At 38.3% G+C, this 17,343-nt stretch overlaps 1 protein-coding gene, 1 long non-coding RNA gene and 1 other non-coding gene across 12 annotated transcripts in view; 2 read left to right on the top strand and 1 right to left on the bottom strand.

Moving 5' to 3' along the window:
- The window catches only part of LOC124645783 (tensin-2), a 91,926-nt gene that overhangs the window by 74,287 nt on the left and 296 nt on the right, over positions 1-17,343 (bottom strand). For 6 of the 8 annotated variants that reach the window (XM_047185669.1, XM_047185668.1, XM_047185667.1 and 3 more), the window contains exon 2: positions 119-227. In XM_047185669.1, the coding sequence (XP_047041625.1) occupies positions 119-227 (109 nt within the window). Of the gene's footprint in view, positions 1-118; positions 228-14,209; positions 14,429-15,643; positions 15,737-17,343 lie in introns of those variants that run through there. The other 2 variants (XM_047185671.1, XM_047185670.1) reach the window with 2 other exon arrangements.
- Positions 276-8,709, top strand: LOC124645787. 3 transcript variants are annotated; one of them, XR_006986276.1, is made up of 3 exons: positions 276-845; positions 1,217-1,320; positions 8,564-8,709. It is a non-coding gene; the product is annotated as an uncharacterized LOC124645787 (long non-coding RNA). The 3 variants fall into 3 exon arrangements; XR_006986274.1 differs by lacking the exon at positions 1,217-1,320; XR_006986275.1 differs by lacking the exon at positions 276-845 and having other exon boundaries at positions 852-1,320.
- Positions 5,858-5,929, top strand: Trnam-cau. Its single transcript has one exon. It is a non-coding gene; the product is annotated as a tRNA-Met (tRNA).

Below are 17,343 nucleotides of genomic sequence, written 5' to 3'. Positions count from 1 at the left end.
AAGTCAGGTTTCTACGAATAGACAAATCGGCCAAGATAAAATACTTTCGAATATTTCAAGTGCAACTTGGTATAGCTACTTAAATTAGTTATTAAACAAATGTTTATATGCAACTTACCTCTGCAACAGGACCCTGTGTTGTGCACCGGCTGATGACACCAATGACATGGTCGAGGCTTCCTGAACGACTTGCTACGAAATGCGTGAGCTTGGCCCACTCCCTCCTTCTGTGAACAAAAAATAAAATATTTTAATATAAATAATAAATAAAATATTTTAATATAAGAGTTCTATCAACTTATAGCTATGCTTTAAAGTTGCCCTTACTAAGATGTCTGTGTCAAACATGGAAGTCATTTCTAAGCTCGACATTTTCCCATAGACTAACAAGAACAAATAGCTCGGGGCGAACAACGAGACTAGAAAACGTTTAACACTAGCGCGTGAAATGACAGGGCATTGTTGATAGTGCCGGCTCCCAGGACGCATGCCGCCGGATATTTATGACGGGTTGTGCACCAGCCCTTACCTGCCCAGTGTGCCAGCTCGCCCTTCGTTAACGCCCGGACAATACATAAGAGGGCGAGCCCATTCAACTGCACAGATTACTCTTTACTACAGCACACTTTTTGTTCTCTGTTGATATGAACCACTATTTATTCTTACGATTATCTAACCCCTTAACTCCTTGATAACTTACAGATTGCGGCCGCCGCTTTCATAGCTTTCCTACCGTTTTATTTATGATTCTAGGCAAGTCAGAAGTCAATTCAAAGCAAACGAAGTAAAAGGATTTTCTCTATTTACCAAACCAACACGGACCGCTGTCGCTGACAGGACAATGCGTGAGTAAATAATTAGTTTCTATTCAATCTATCTCCAATACGATACTTGTCGTTTGTGTTTGCAATTTGCATTCAATAATACGAGTGGGCCATGATCTTTATCTGAAGCCCTGACATGTTTTACACTCGTTAGCAAATTGCAACTGACAGCTGTAAATCAGATCTCGCTTTATCTAGATAACAACACACTGGTGAAGGCTTGAGAAAACTTGATTTACTATTTTTACAGACAGCTCAAGTCTGGCTCACAGGCTTCCTAACTTGAACATATCCACTAAAAGATCATGTTCAGTTCAATCACTCTGATTGAGTATACATATAGGAATTCACACGCAATTTGCTTTGCCGCTGTTCTTTGTATGGGGTCGCAGTGTTCTGGACTCAATGACGTCACCGATGCCTGCGCAGACGCCGGCCGACGCCGCCGCCGACGCTCCAGGCGCCACATTTGCAGCGCACATGATACATGAACGATGTATGTACTTGAAATCGGTGTTTGAAATAAATCACTCCTTTGTGTTATCTCCCCGAGCCGCAAGCCACTCGAGAGAGCTTTTAAAGCTCGCTACTATACCGGTAGTGATTGTAAGTTTGATTAAGCATTTTCATAGTAATCAGTGCGTATTTGCGGTTCAGCAGGTATTAGTCATTATACTCAGACTTTATTTAATATTGATACATTTGTATAACAGATAAAAATCAGTGCATAAGGATTTATTCATAAAAAAAACACTTTTGTACGAACTTTTACAAAACTCCTGTTACATTCTGCACCTCTGTGCACACACGTGCTAATAGTCATGAATGCGTATTATGTAGCAGCAGACACGTGCGCCTAAATCACCTGCTCAAATCACGGCAACTGTGGCGCAGCCGTCGCGGGAGCACGACGCTCGGCGCCCGCGCAGCCCGTGCCAAGCGAATCCTAACAAAAAATCACATCCGCACAAAAGGTGCAGGCAGTAACTGAACAGATTGACGCGATCCTCACAATACACGTATTTCATGCGCCCCATTAAATAACTGAATCAAATTTCATTGAACATCTGGACATAACATTGTACATTTCCAAAGAACGACCCAACTATCGAGACAAATGATATCTCCATTTTACGATAGCTTTCGAACAGAAACTTATCTCGAATGGAAACTTGCTCCAGTAATAAATAAGATAGGTAAGCTCTGCATGGTCTGCAGTAAATAACAAGCAAGTATCGGCAGTTCCCTCGGTGCTATGTAACGTGTTACATTTCTAGAAAATGCCTAGTGAGTGTTGAAAGGACTTAAGTCGTTAAATTCCCGGAAATGTATTCAACAGAGTAATTCGCTATATCCCTACGGTAAGTCGGTAATTGCGGGGGCCCGGTGAGCCCGCCTCGGCTCCCGCACTCGGCAGGCACCCTCCACACAAAACAACATTCATATTACGTTGCCATTTGTTTTTACAGGCAGATCTGTAAAAATGCCGCATTGCTGATACACTGACATTGAACTAAAGCCATGATGACACTTTTTGTTTCCTGTTCCCAGCTTGTAACAACAAATGTTTTTTTGACCACTCTCAAGCTCTGAGTTATTTCTTCCTACGAACTTGTAGCTATGTAAGCCTACGCCTTTTGTATTAAAAAGATAAACAAAAAATGTGGTCGGGGTAAATCCTTTAAAATCCTCTCAACAATTCAAATGACGTCCGATTCCACTTTTACTTTTCGGTGTTTAATCCATATTTCATTTTTCTTAAGCTTAAGTATAAAATGAGCAACTTTTTGAAAAATAATTTCGGAAAACCAGTAGAAAGCGTCAGTTGTTTGAATGACACTCGGTAGTGAGAAAGGTTGGGTACGGTTTCATGTCTATGAAATATAATTAATATTCTTTTTGGGTGTCGGGCGGCGAACTTTTGACCGGGCGACATGTGATTGAAGCCGCCGTACTCCGTGAAGAAAACAAAGGGCTCGGTGTCCGAATGATAAATCAACCGAACGCCCTGCCCTTTGATATGAAACTCCACTGTTTTGTAATGAATTACTACCGCGAGTACGCCGATAGCTAACTAAATGACTATATTCTTTTATTAAGAACTGAATTTACGAAGATATGAATGTTACTTGATTAGAGACAGGTTAAACAAGCTTGTTTGTTACTGTTATCTCTGATACGAATACTGCATGCCTTATTAAACATTAACTGTTCATTGAAGATTACAAACGAGTATAAATTATTGCATCGATGAAATACTTAGATTCGGCGCTACACGAGAATCATATATATTTGTATGCTGCTCTTTGAATATAGGGCAACCCGAATAGGGAGATACTAAGGCGTGGATTAAAAGGACACTTCTATTTTAAATCAGATAACAGTGAAGGTAGTGTTGATAACAAAGTTATTGCCGTATAAAGTACAACGATGTTCCAATTCCATGGTTATCTGTTTGCTCCGGTGAAACTTTCGTAAGATGTGCACGTGCGGACAATTCTGTCAAATTATACTGCAGCAGTTATTTGGTCGTATTATGGGGAATGCATGAAGCTCGCTAAGTTTTCAGCACGTCTTCGTAAAATATCAATAATATTCGGGCAGGCAGCCATCTGCCATCTGTTAGGAGCGGTGCTTTCTCAAGGCGTTGGTACGTGACATCCGTTTAATATCGAGGCGTTATAAGCCATACAAAATTGTCTCACGCGCTGAGCAGAGACCCGGCAGTGCTCGCCAGTGGCCGGCACTTGGCATCACCACCACTGTCACTCACATTAACATACTGTTTCTGGTTACTTACTTATGTACATTAATTCCAACTTCGTGAACACAATATTGTATGCGTTAAATCGATTAGAAACTCATTAAATTGTTAAACCGGAAAATGTCGTCATCGAATGTCAATATTGAACGCAAATCGACTGGTTTTGAGAGGTGTTAAACAATCAAACGTGGATGTGTTAATTTCGTATTCAAGAACAAAACAATAATTATATAATCTCGTTTTATGCAAATCGTTGAAAACCATGAGGAAAGGCTAGGCAACTGATGATGGCGCTATAAATATTGAAGGAAGTTATTATCATGAAAACAATAAGAGCCAAATTAGATATAACCTTAATTTGATTGTGTCTGATATAAATATTGCAAAATACAGTTTTAAACACAGGTTATTTCAAGTTTGCCTAAATAAGTATTATAAATACCTAGGTCTTATTAAGGCTAGTCAAGTTAGAGTCTCATTTAGTTAGCAGTACCTAATTAAATACCTAAGCAATATAAGGAAAATTGTAAACTTTACGTTCCAATCCTGGAAATTAAATAATAAATCAATGCATACATATTTAAATGTTTTTAATGCAACCTTTATTTTAATACCTAGTGTATGTATGCCTTATCTTTATTGTTAAGTTACTAGTGCGCATGTTCTGATAAAAAAGTAATAAATACCGCAACATGTTCTCTACCGCAGAGGTACTCACTACCAATGTAGTTTCAAGGCGACATATCCAGAACAAATTATAAACTAAAACTTTAAACGCTTTATACAATAGTCAGTGGCGGATTAACCCTATAAGCACAACAAGCACGTGCTTGGGGCCCCTGTTCTCCAGGGGCCTCCATCCTCTGCTGGCGTTTCATTTTATACCTACATTTTATCGAGATTCATCCACAATATATCCGAAATCACAAGGCGCGAGCAGTTCGGGAGTGACCCTTCATACACCCCCGCCTCTAAACTTGATTGGTCGCAGTGCTGTAGATTGTTGTACGATCGCAGTGATTTTTTTTTTCAATTGTGCAGTTGTTATACAATTTTTTTTCGGCTTCTACTCATCGTTGGGCAAAGAATTAATAGGCAACGATAGCGTTCCGAAGTCGCTATCGTACAGTCGTTGGGAAGCTCACGCTGTAACTACGAGTGCAATATAACAAACATATCCGAAAATTTTGGATGCTTTAGATCAGTGGTCCTGGTGGTGGTGGGCTGGTGGTGCCTGGAGGCATTCCAAGTGGTCCGCGGACCACCGGTTAAGTCCGCGGACGTTGTTATCGATCTTACGTTATCCATCTTACTTGTCCAACAGAAAGAAATGAAGGTTTGAAATGTAGCCCTTTTACGAAATTTTAGTTCTGAGTCTTAAAACATAATCAAGATTTCCCGCTCGCTTCGCTCGCGTTTTCAAAAACTATATGTCCTCGTTTTTACATTTGTCAACAAATTAAAAGTTAAGTACGTTTGGGCTACATTGTACGTAATTTTGGTTCTGAGTTTATAATAAAAATAATTAAAATTTCGCGCTCGCTTCGCTCGCGTATTCAGAAACTATGTGCCTTCGTTTTTGCATTTGTCAACAAACAAAAAATTAAGTACGTTTGGGATAAATTTTACCTCCGTACGAGTCCGAAAAAAATTTCGCGCTCGCTTCGCTCGCGCATTTGAAACTACATGTGCATCACTCTCGCTTTGCTCGGTCAATTTCTTCAACCTTCTATTTCCATTTAAGTAATAGGGGGTCTACACAGGCTCTGTGCTTAGGGCCTCGGATACTCTTAATCCGCCACTGACAATAGTTGGCCGCGGTTCGGTCACTGACTTTAATTAATTACAACTACCAATTAAAGTACTACGGACCCTTTGTACGCCGTTACGGACCAAATTCCTTTCTATTGTTAACAATTTAATCACATATATTTTGTCTAAATTCTACGGAACTCAATATCTTTAGCTGTACGAATTAATCATGACCAGATACAAATCCAGTCCCCAGAAATATGTTTGTGTTAGTATTCTAAGAGCATAGACGTAAAATAAAATAGCATTGTTTGCATTCAATTGAAACAACCGACAATTAATTCTCATTGTTATATAAATCACTGTCAACTTTATTCCTAATTAGTATAATCAATACGAAAATCAGATATAATAATTGTTTACCTTCGTATATAATAGTTGCTACTAGATCTGTGTTCAACTTGTAATACGTAAGACCCAATATCATCTAATCGGTAATTTCAACAATGTTGCCAAGAGCAGAGTGGCGCAGTGGAAGCGTGCTGGGCCCATAACCCAGAGGTCCGTGGATCGAAACCACGCTCTGCTAGGTATATTTTTTTTCCAATTATATCTTTTATTGAATTTTCTTTGTTCTTTTTTTATATTTTTATTTCTTATTTTCCATGAACAAACTACTATAAATATTTAATTTTAATTATAATTACTCAGAACACAAGCTTGCGTGACTAGCAGAGATAGCGCAACGCTATTTTAAATTATCAGACAAGGCAACAGACCGGTTATAAACTAATATTGTCTTCTTCACCCCAGTGAGTGATGATGATGAGTAGCCACTCCCTTATGTTACGGCAATATAAGGGACGGACCCTCACCTATCACAGGGGTGGCTAAGTAATGGCTTACGGCGAAGGTAAACTTCGTTATGTAAGTTTTCACAGTTCTCGATCGATTCAAAATTAAACAATAGTTGTAATCATTGTGTTGATAAACTATTGAACCGTTTTATCGGCGCACGCGTTGCGTTATGCGTAGCCAATAACACAGTTGTCGATAGCAGGCTGCAATATCAAGCATGCAATGATTCTGGGTGGCTCAAACACTATCTTTGTGGATAATTATGTTTATTTTATCATAAATATGAAATTTTTGTATTTCTTTTGCAGACAATCCGAAGTAAAGAAACTCGCAAATAAGGCTATCATTAGGCTGTTAGCCAAAAACATGCCCACGTGTAGCACCCATAAACAAAAATCTAGACGGTAAAGTTTTGACTTCTTTATTTCCCATCATTCTTAACTTAATGCAGAGGAGTTGGGTCATAACGTTATATGGGCCTTTTTATAGCTTAATTAATTATTTCCGCTTTAATATTTTACCGGTTGAATTACTTTTTAAGTTAAATACTCTTTACCTTTTAATCAATCCCACAGTTTTAAGAGTATAAATTAACTTGTACCTTGACATTCTAGATTTAGACACGTTGTATGATTAAAATCTTGTACGTGGGTGCCTAAGCTTGAGTTATTGCTTTTTCTCATAAATGATTGTCGACCGCTTCCATATACAGTGCCATAGAGAAAGTCTAGATCACGCTAATGCTCTTGAAAGTAGTACATATCATGTTAAAAGGTACCAACAACAATTCTCGATTCTACAAACAAATCTCGTGTTATTGACTCCGGGGTCGGCGCGAGGTGGCTTCGAGACAGCCAGTACAAAGCTGAGAGGGGTCCACAAACGGGCCATTAATGTAATTTGATTATGCAGTAGGAACCAATACGGGTCTGCGGTTACACCGCACGATTTCAGATGGAATGTGCGCTGGAGTACACTCGTATATCAGACAGCACCAGCGTTTCGTAAGGCTCATAACTTCTTTATTTATAGCCACAAACATCTTTGGTGCACTTATGTATTCCAGATTGCATAGACATTTCACAGACCTTTTCATTTTCTGGAAACGTATGCCATAGGTAATCGAAGCGAAGCGAATCGAGGGTTCTAAAGCTATATCACTGCTCAAAATTTCGATTTTAGATTCGTGTACAAGATCATTCATTACCCAAAAGGAAATTGATAATTTCTCCGTAGTGGGCCGGATTCCGGGAGACCTCCCGGGTCGTGGGTAATAGCGGTCGCTGTATGAACTACAAGTACGAGTGATATTTGTGGCAGAGCTTATGTATCTGCATGACGCGGAAATTACCGCATATACGTAAGCCACGTGTCCCTTATGCTCGTATATATTGCTGCATTTGAATTGGTTTCATTTTAAAGCGAAGTAGACTACTTAGAGCAGAATCTAAGCAATTTATCATAAAGAACATATTTAGCCTTAATATCAATGCATAAAGCATTAATTCAGTGTTGTAGGATTTGCTTGAGGTACAACTTTATTACCACAAACCCAAATATACTATTACATTTGGTAATATCTCAGTAATGGCAATCAAAATTCTATTAGTCTTCGTTAAAAAGTGCTTATCGCAAGAGGCTTCAATTTTAATTTTTCTTCAAATTAAATTAAATCTAAACTTATACGGGTTAAGTCACGATAACTATGTATAGACGTGAAGATCATCATTTGATCATCTATGACGATTGAGAGAAGTTAGCTTCATTGACAGAATATTTAAACCTGTCAGACAAAATCTGAGACCCCCGCCATCCTCGGTTAATGTAGTACGTTAATTTATTTCCCAAATAATTCATTGTTTGTCCTAAAAATGAGCACACAATGTGTGCCAGAGGCTTGCGGCTTTGTTTGTAAAGTGTTGAAACTACGATATGATGTCATATAGGTACAGTAATACAGTTCACACTGAGGCGAACTTGCGCAACGCCATGATTACAGGAAACTTGCACTTCATGCGACTTTACAGCCTCACATGGACTCGCTCAAATGAAGACTATATATCATGCATGTTAACTAACTCGATGTTAATAACATTAAGCGAAAACCTCGCGAGAATGACGCAAGCCAATTTGTTTTCGGTACGAACCTATTATTGTCTCAACAATCTGGCCATTTTGAGAATGACAAACATATGTGTTGCCTTTTAAGTGTATTGCCGTAACTGCGCGGTTACTTATCCAAAACTAAAAGCACCAATAATCATTATACGGTCTTGTAAACGTAAACTGTATGACCGCGTTTAACTTGAGACATCTAATAAAATATTTACTTCAACACTCAAAAGTATTAACGATAATGTTGCAGTGACAAGTTAATTGCCGGAGGTGTCAGCACGACAACAGTGAAAGGAGTGACGTGACGAGGGGATGACGTCGGGCACGACTACAAACCATTAGAATTCTGATACAAACAGTTTATGTAATAATGCGGTAAAACAATTGGTTAAATAATCAATGACTTTCATTTCATTTCGAGCAAGTTAGATCTTCATCGGTTCAAGAAATCTTCTCAATTCATGTTATTACTTAATTCATTGTCCGTAACAATAGTGCCCGTGTGGCCGGATCTAAGCTTCGTTTTCTTTTTACAGTGCCTTTAATCATTCGAAGAGCTTAACATTTTTGGGTTCCGTAATAATGGTACAGACGTGAAAGTATTCGGGATACAGCGATTATAATTTTGGAAAGTAATTTAGGTACCTATATTTTTTGAGGGTTATGATGTTTTTTACTGAGCATTTAAAAGTTAAGAATGCACATTTATTGCAACATTAGGTATTGACACAAAATATTTCGATAAAATATTTGTTAGTAATTTAGAATTTCGAGAAAATAATCGACCTCCCACGTCGAACACGAAACGTTCTCTGCGTCCATAACACATCTACTTCTCAGTACCAAATGCATCGGTGCGATGCGGTCATTTGGGATTGGGATTACTGGCCACCGTTCAGCCGTGAATAATGTACGAGTGAACAATAACCAATATTGCCCAAGTGTGAGATGATAGATCAGAATTCCTACAAAACTAAAATTACAATACAATACTTGATCTATCAAAATATCAAGCAGTCAATTCAATAGCAATGTGTCGAGTTAGTTGTCTAAACGAATTAATTTATAACCCCTCGATATTGTTATAGGGGTAATAATGATAAGCGTATAAATAAGTCTTTGTGCCCGTTAGAGAACAGTCAGCCCACTTGAAATATCTACCCTGGGACAATTTGTTCTCTAGAAAAATAGTCAAGGGTTATATTTGCGGTTGCATTGTGTGGCTTAAAGACCCATAAATCACGTTCCCTGCACTCGAAGTTGGGAGCAGAGTGTACCAGGTGGTCCCAACTATTTTTAAACTCTGTTTATGTACCAATAAGGGAATAAAATTTATTTTATGAGTTCCTTTCATGGGTTTTGATTCATGGGTATGAATTTACAATTGCTTTCAGTATCGGGTTCGTTAGGCGCATGTGTCGATTATTACCGTGGTGACGAGTACGTGTATTGAGGTGAGTAGTGCTGTCAACTGAATGGTTTCCCCGAGCGCGACATGTCAGCCTGACAGCTGCCGACCATGCTCCGCGAACCGTGACGAGTTTTTTGCAAAGACCTTGCTGTACAAGTATTTGAATTTCAGCAACGACATTTGATACAACTAAGAAACCCTACACCCACTCTAAATTACGCATTCTATTGTAATCCTTTCACTATACATTACATACCTACCTACATATTATCTTTCCTAACAGCTAAACATTTTAGTGTGTCAAATTATTTTCCAAGGTGTCTAAAATGTTTTACGATATATCCATTAGGTACAAGAATTCCTAACGTTCTCGAGGGTCGCGTTATTTCTTGTCTAAAGGTACCTTAGACATTTAAGAAAATTTACTAGATATTAATAGCAACGTAATAAATCGAGGTTCGCACTTTAAATTCCATAAATTTTCTAGAAACACCTCTATCACAGTTACGATTTCTTAAGAAAGATACTAGGTACTACATGGTTTACGAAACGCGCCCGAAGCATGCAGCAATTACTGGCGGCTGCCGCACTAATTGTGGCTAATGTATTGCGCATTACCAATAATAAGGTTTGGTGCCGTGGTGCCGCTCCCGTGCTGTTCATTAGAACCATCATTTAGTACCTGTGAACGAGAGCCCGCGTCCCGCGCCCTGCGGACCTCACTTCCGGTCAAGCGCTTTAGTTCGGCAGTTAAAACGCACTTGCGCAACATCCGCTCGAAATTACGATTATAAACATGTAAACATTTTAAGCGTGCACCGTACCGAGTAATAGTATGCGTTCAAAATTCATAACCAGGAGAAGCTTTGACACAAACTTTCTTTTGGAAGAATACTTATATTTCAGAAGCTACATGCTTCAGTACCTCGCCTTATAAGAAAACGTCTATTGTGTGGTCCACCGGCGAGATCCGGGAAGTTCTATATAAGTACATGCACGTAAAATAACGTAAGCTATGTAAGTGTGCTACATAATAGCTACTTACATATAACACTGTAATACTCAATATGAGAACCTCGCATAGGTTTGCACAGATGTGAAACGAATACGGTACCTTGCTAACAATGAAAAGAGAGATCGCAATAAATTCTTGTCTTTACTTATGCATATTTATTCATTGGTAGTTGTTATAAGTACAACATACAAGTTGTCTCTTACGATACGGGCGATGACTAATCCTCGGTTTAAGCGCGCGAGGCTAAGCCAGACGTCCCCGGAGTGGTCCGAACAATGATGCTACAAAGAGCTTTGTCTGTCACCAGACCAATCTGTGAGAAGTGATCTTGTTCCCATCGGTCTGCGCAGGCGCACTGACAGATCCTCGTCGCGCTCTGCGCAGGAATGCCGTAAATCATAGGCTGTAGTTACTTATAACCCTTAGCGGCGGACTCGCCTTCTGACACCGTTTGCCGCCTGTCACTGACGTTAATTTATAAGCTGATACGTACAGCTACCAGTTAAATAAACAATTATTGTTTCTGGCAATACTGTTGGTATTTAACGAATTGTTTATTTTATTTAAAAAATATCTTCGTATAAGAAACATATTAGTGTTCTCAATCCTCGATATTTTAGGCAACAATAAGACTGGGTAGGTAAGTACTATTTTCATTTAAAAAGCTACTTCCGCTTCATCGATTGTTCGACTATCCGCCTGGAATGCGTTTAAATCAAGTATCTATATAGTCAAGAATCATTGCGTCAAGCAAATAAAAAACATCGCAAAATACACCGTGACAACATCAAAGTCACAACAGATTATGGAAGCATGAACGAGCAATGACCGAGCGCGACAGTATGACACCGCCAGAAATGTTCGCTACGGGCTTTTTTACTCAACTAGCGGCCATAGTTTCGTTATACTTGATTGTTGTACTCAGCACTTTTCCATTAAGAAATAAAAGTTACTATTACCTAATTTAGGGAAAGGGACACTTCTTTGGGTAAGCAACACCAACCAGTTTCAGAAGGTAACTTTACATCGAGGGACTAAATATTGGGGCAAAGCTATCATGAAAAATATACGTACAGATGCACCAAGGTATGTATTTTAATAGAATAGAAAATTATTTTTTTGGAAGATGTCTTAAAATTCTAATGGAGTTTTATTTATTTTCTCGGAAAAATGTAGCCATTTTACAAAGCCAGGTGATTATTATGAGGTTCGAACAAAAGAAGCCTCCCTTTTACTCGGGTCGGTGGAAAAATATTAAATTATTTGCATAAAATATTACAATTCTACATAAATCTCCGCGAGACGGTACACAGTTGGTTGCTACATTCTAATTTGCTACGCCTCGTAGCGTAGTAGAGCGAACTTTTATCATTTCAAGATATCTAATGGAAACAATGTATTCTTCTACCCTACGCTACATATTTGTTATAAGTAGGTACCTACCCAAAATAATATTTTTATTTATAACCTGGATTTTCATCTCGTATCTTAAAACTTGTCTCCTCTACGTATTGGTACCAAAGGGATTAGATAATCCCCTGAGAAAATATGCATAGATCATGATTATGCTATATGCAATGACTTTTCTTTCTATCTCCTGTGCTAGACAGTCTATACACAATAAGGATTGATAAGTACATAATCGGACTAATAACATAAGCGCACAAAGGCACCGCCCGCTGAAAGGCTTTATTGTCCGTCGGGATGCGCTCGCGTAGCCCCACATGCTTCTAATTAACTTATAAACGTTAGAGAGATACCATGATTGAATAAATTCGAACCAAGCGTACCACTTGCGTTCAAGCTGTGAACCGGTAAATATGAATACTGCAGCTATCTTCATAGTTAAAACTAGAAATAAATCACACTGCCAACATTACGCTGTTATTGTATGAATAATATATTCGTTTCAAATTGGTTATTACAGCGAGAGATATCGCCATTACATATTATAAGTAAAATTAATACGACCTCTCTTAACTTTCTCAAGTCTCTTTGCTTAGTGTAGTAAGATATTTTAAGCGTAATTTATTCGAATTGGTCGACAATGAACTTGTCTAGAGTTATTTGCTTAGAGGGGCGACCGGTGACGATGCTGTCGCCGGCGCCGGCCCGTGGGCGGCGTACCCGCGGTTGCACAACCTTTGGGAAGCTAGGCCTAACGCGCGAGTTCATGCGACAATGCTACAAGCTCGCCTCATCACATTAGCATTCTACCGTTACCTCCAGTGCCTGGTAAGGCAACCTAATGAAACGATGTCACAACAATAAAATTATTATAGAATGTATATCGAGTGTTTGTGCCCTGCGCCGTATGTTGATGGCGAAGGATAATAAATTGCGCTGTACTGCGCCGCGTGAACTGACAACAATGAAATTAATTTGCTCCTGTTCGAAATGAGTTTATGTTTATAATACCTACTTATCTACCTATAAGCGTTCAAGTAGCTGATGTTTAATTTTTTTCCTTTAATTCTGTCTACAAAAATAACTATGAGATTGACTAAAATGAAAGTAAGTATTTGAAAAAGATAATTCAACTAAGTATGTACCTATTGTAGGGCTCCAATTACCTTTAAAGAACGTTGAAAGTTACTTTAGTGGGTCAGACAAACAAACATTCTATTGTATTCTACAAGCAGTAAGTAATAAACCTCATTGAATACTGTCTTTGTATTGTAAAGTACTTAAAGGTTTGGAACGTATTCTAAATAGTAAATACGCCGATAACCAAATAAATTATCGTTAACATACGTAAACTGCGTTACACTCATGATTAAATATGAAGTAGAATATTAACACTTAAAAGAAAATAAGATTTTTCTATTGCAACTAGGAATGGTTTTTATACCTGACATACAGTCATTATTACATTACTTCATTTCTACGATTAATCATGAAATTAATAATACTGAACTATCACGCTATAGGTAGTATTATTGATTTTAAAACATTCTACGTAGGTACCTATATTGTTGTGTCATAAAAATTATGGCCACATGCAATCTGCATTTTGATCGATAGATATTGATATACATAATTGCTTTTTACATGTTACACTACAAAACCTAATTGGGTGCACAAGGTTAGGTGATGTTTCAGGCTCTATAATCATTAACTAAGCATATTCTAAAGATTTGGTATTTTTTCTATTAAAATATCTGTCAAAATTAATTATTAAGAAGTGAATTAAAAAATGTCAGCCCTTATTAATATTTACCATAGCATTTAATGTTTTTGAATTACTTAGGTACCTACCTACTCTTATTTACTCTGTAATACGCATAATACCGGATAAGTATACGTAGTTCATGCGGTAAATTGACATGCATTTTTACCGATTACATATAAGTTAACGCAAGCAGCTGCAATTACGTTCAAACAATACCTAGTTAAAATAGCTACAGAACATTTTATCTGCAGATGTAGATAATTAAAAAAAAACTTAGAATTTTATTTCTTATAAGTACCTGCAAAATTAAATGCAGCGGACCGCTAACCCTGCAGACCGGTGCAGGTGCTTGATATCCCCATAGACAATTCCAAGGCATTTTATATCCTAATCATTTTAAACTAAAAACTAATTTAATGTCCTAACTCAAAAAATATTCATCACATTTCACATTGCACAAATTACAGGCGAGTTTATATACCTACTCTAATAGTTTTTATTTAATATTTGTTTTGATCTGAATCTGAATCACTATGTATGGTTAACAAATCCACGTTGGTGCGATTATCCGTTAGCTGCACATACGCGCACCCGCGATCACAAGCAACTTGTGACTGAGCTGAGTCGCCCGGCCAGCTGACTGCACTCTTCAACCTCATCAATGCTGCACTTACGATCACGGGTACTTCTCACACAGTATCAAACTCAGGCTCAATAGAGATACACAGGATACTTTTCATAAGTCATCCTGCCACTAATACATTTTTCATCAAATATCGTAGTGGTCTCAAGACGCATGACTTAGGGTTGTTACTTCGGCACATAACTTTAGGTACTTTTACTGTGTCTTGTGAATACACTTAAAGAGTCTCAATATTAGGTAGATATTTTATTTTAAGTATCTAGGTTTGTATTTTCAAGGTAAGAACAACAAACCTCAAATTCCCTCAATACCACAAAAAGTTGTCAAGTCAAATAGAACATTTCTATTGTAATCACGTCGAAACACTCAGGTAAGGAATACAATACATTACTATTATTGTATAAAGTTAACGATTTTGGCACTTCCTCCTGCTGACTTCTTTCATAGACGTTACCTTTCGCTTGTATTATTATATTCACGTATCTAGGTAGGTGCCATTATTTATATTACAATGACAACTGGACTCGCATTGACTTTACATTAACACAAGTTCCATTTAAATATTTCTTAAATTGAAAATTTAATTGCTTGTGAGTACATAATTACAAAGATACTAGCAATATAAAACACAGATGAAATATGTACTTATTTATCATCACAGAAAAGTTAAGTAGAACCGTCACGCATGGATTCCATCTCAACTTTTTATGGACTTGATATTAACACGCATAGAGCACTTTAAATCCATTAAAACATTCCCGGGATAACGTCTCCCTCCCTGACTACTAGCATTATCAAACTAGGATTGTCCTACTATAACTTTCCAATCGGTTAACAGACATCAAGCTGTCTCATACGAATTTGGTAATGAGTTCATTGACTACACTATCTTCAAATTCTTCTAATAAAAATATAGAGCATGTGACACTGGATACGAAGACGCTCTGGTCAACCGATTTGAATTCCACTTGGAATGGAAGCCGACTTTGAAGTTCTCTAAAGTTTGTCTTATCAATAAATCTATTTAAAAACTAGCGAAGAAAGTGCCAATTTTTTCGATATTAAAAGTTTGACATAGTAAAAACAAACCTGCAACAACACCTGAAGGGGAGGACTGACCGCAAGTGGCTGCTGGCGGTCGCGCGACCACGGACAGCTCCAGGGCATGTTGCTAGACAAGCGTTTTTTGCACTTCTGACCTTACGACATATTATATTAAATAAACTATCTAATGACCGCCACAGCTTACTAACAAAGAAACTTAAAGGGTCCTTTCATGTTAACTAGTTGAAACACATAGAAATTACTGGACGTCATTGACGTTGATGAATAAGCTGTAGTTATCTAACACAGCGTAAACATTCGCGGCGGGGAAGGTGCCAGGACTACGTAATGCGTGCAACAGGATACGGGAGCGTACGCATGCGTGCGGCCGGCCGGGCGCGCGCCTCCTCACTACGGCACAGGGCTCAGCCAGCTCGCCTCTCCAGGACACTAATACGAAATCCCAAACGCTCCCGACATTCGGGCGCACGCCCCCCGCCGGGACTGCGAGAATGAAATACGAAAGGGCGAGCCGGCACGGTGCGGTACCTAAATACCGCGAAGAATTTCATGCGTTCCATTCCAAAGATATTTTAGACGTCGATTCAAGTATAAGTATGCCTCTGTATAAACGCTTCGGATATGCCACACTTACCTACGCTATAAATAAATACACTTCGAATCTTTTGTTCTCAAAGCAAGTTAGGTCCAAATCCGACTTATATTGAAAGTTCTTTTCATTAAATCGTATTTACTTACCCATCATATTGGAAAAACATCAATTTAGGAACCAACAACAACGCCACAAAAACAGGTCGGTACAGATCCATCCTATAACACAATACCGCTCATCCGACGAATTCAGAGCAATTTACGTTTTGTACTATTTCAAATGACCTCATCAATTAATTTACTTTATCGACGGTAAATGCGTTAATTATACGAAATTAGCATTTACGTAAGCTTTCGGAGCCGTCATTGCTATAGATAGACGAATCTTTATCATCACATAAATACAATGATAAGAGCCGCAGTAGGGTCAACCAAGTGCAGTGGTCACTTCAACTTGTTATATTTACGTACCTACTTACATAGTCAGCAGCACTAACTCCCTATCCTAAGAATCACATCGTGGATCAATGGATTATTATCATCAAGCACTAATGAACGTAGTAAGCACCTAATATCCAGATTATCCTCAACCCAGTTGCCCAGAGGCAAGCCGATACCCCTCGGTAAGACTAAGGTAACGGCTGCCAAAGATGTTCAAATGACAGCCAGGACTGTATCGACCCATCAATGTATCGTTCCTTCCGAATTACGGAAGAACTCGACTCGACAAATTGGTCACAAATTCCCGGACAGACCGCACCAAGTTGGGAAAAGACTAGGCAGATAATCCGATAGCCCATGTATGTTACTAAAAAATGACTTTCAATGTAACGCCTATTGGAAAATTAACGTTTATTTTATTGTGTATAGGTTGTAAGATTTATTATGTGAAAGTTCGCGTTACTATAAGGATCAAAAATAAAGGTATGAAATTATAGGATAAACCCTATTTCTTTGATCTGAGGGATAAACGTAGAACTCAAGAATTTAATTGGATAAACCAACGATTGTGCAAAATTACACTGTAACCTCCACCCCAGTATATTAGAATGTACTCTGTGCTCCACCCGTTTGATACCTACGTTGGTGATATGTCTTCGCCACTTAAAACAAGTACCTACCTAGATAAGGCA

This window comes from Helicoverpa zea, chromosome 3, assembly GCF_022581195.2.
Source record: "Helicoverpa zea isolate HzStark_Cry1AcR chromosome 3, ilHelZeax1.1, whole genome shotgun sequence".
Taxonomy (NCBI): Eukaryota; Metazoa; Arthropoda; class Insecta; order Lepidoptera; family Noctuidae; genus Helicoverpa; species Helicoverpa zea.
This window is presented reverse-complemented; position numbering and strand designations above follow the sequence as displayed.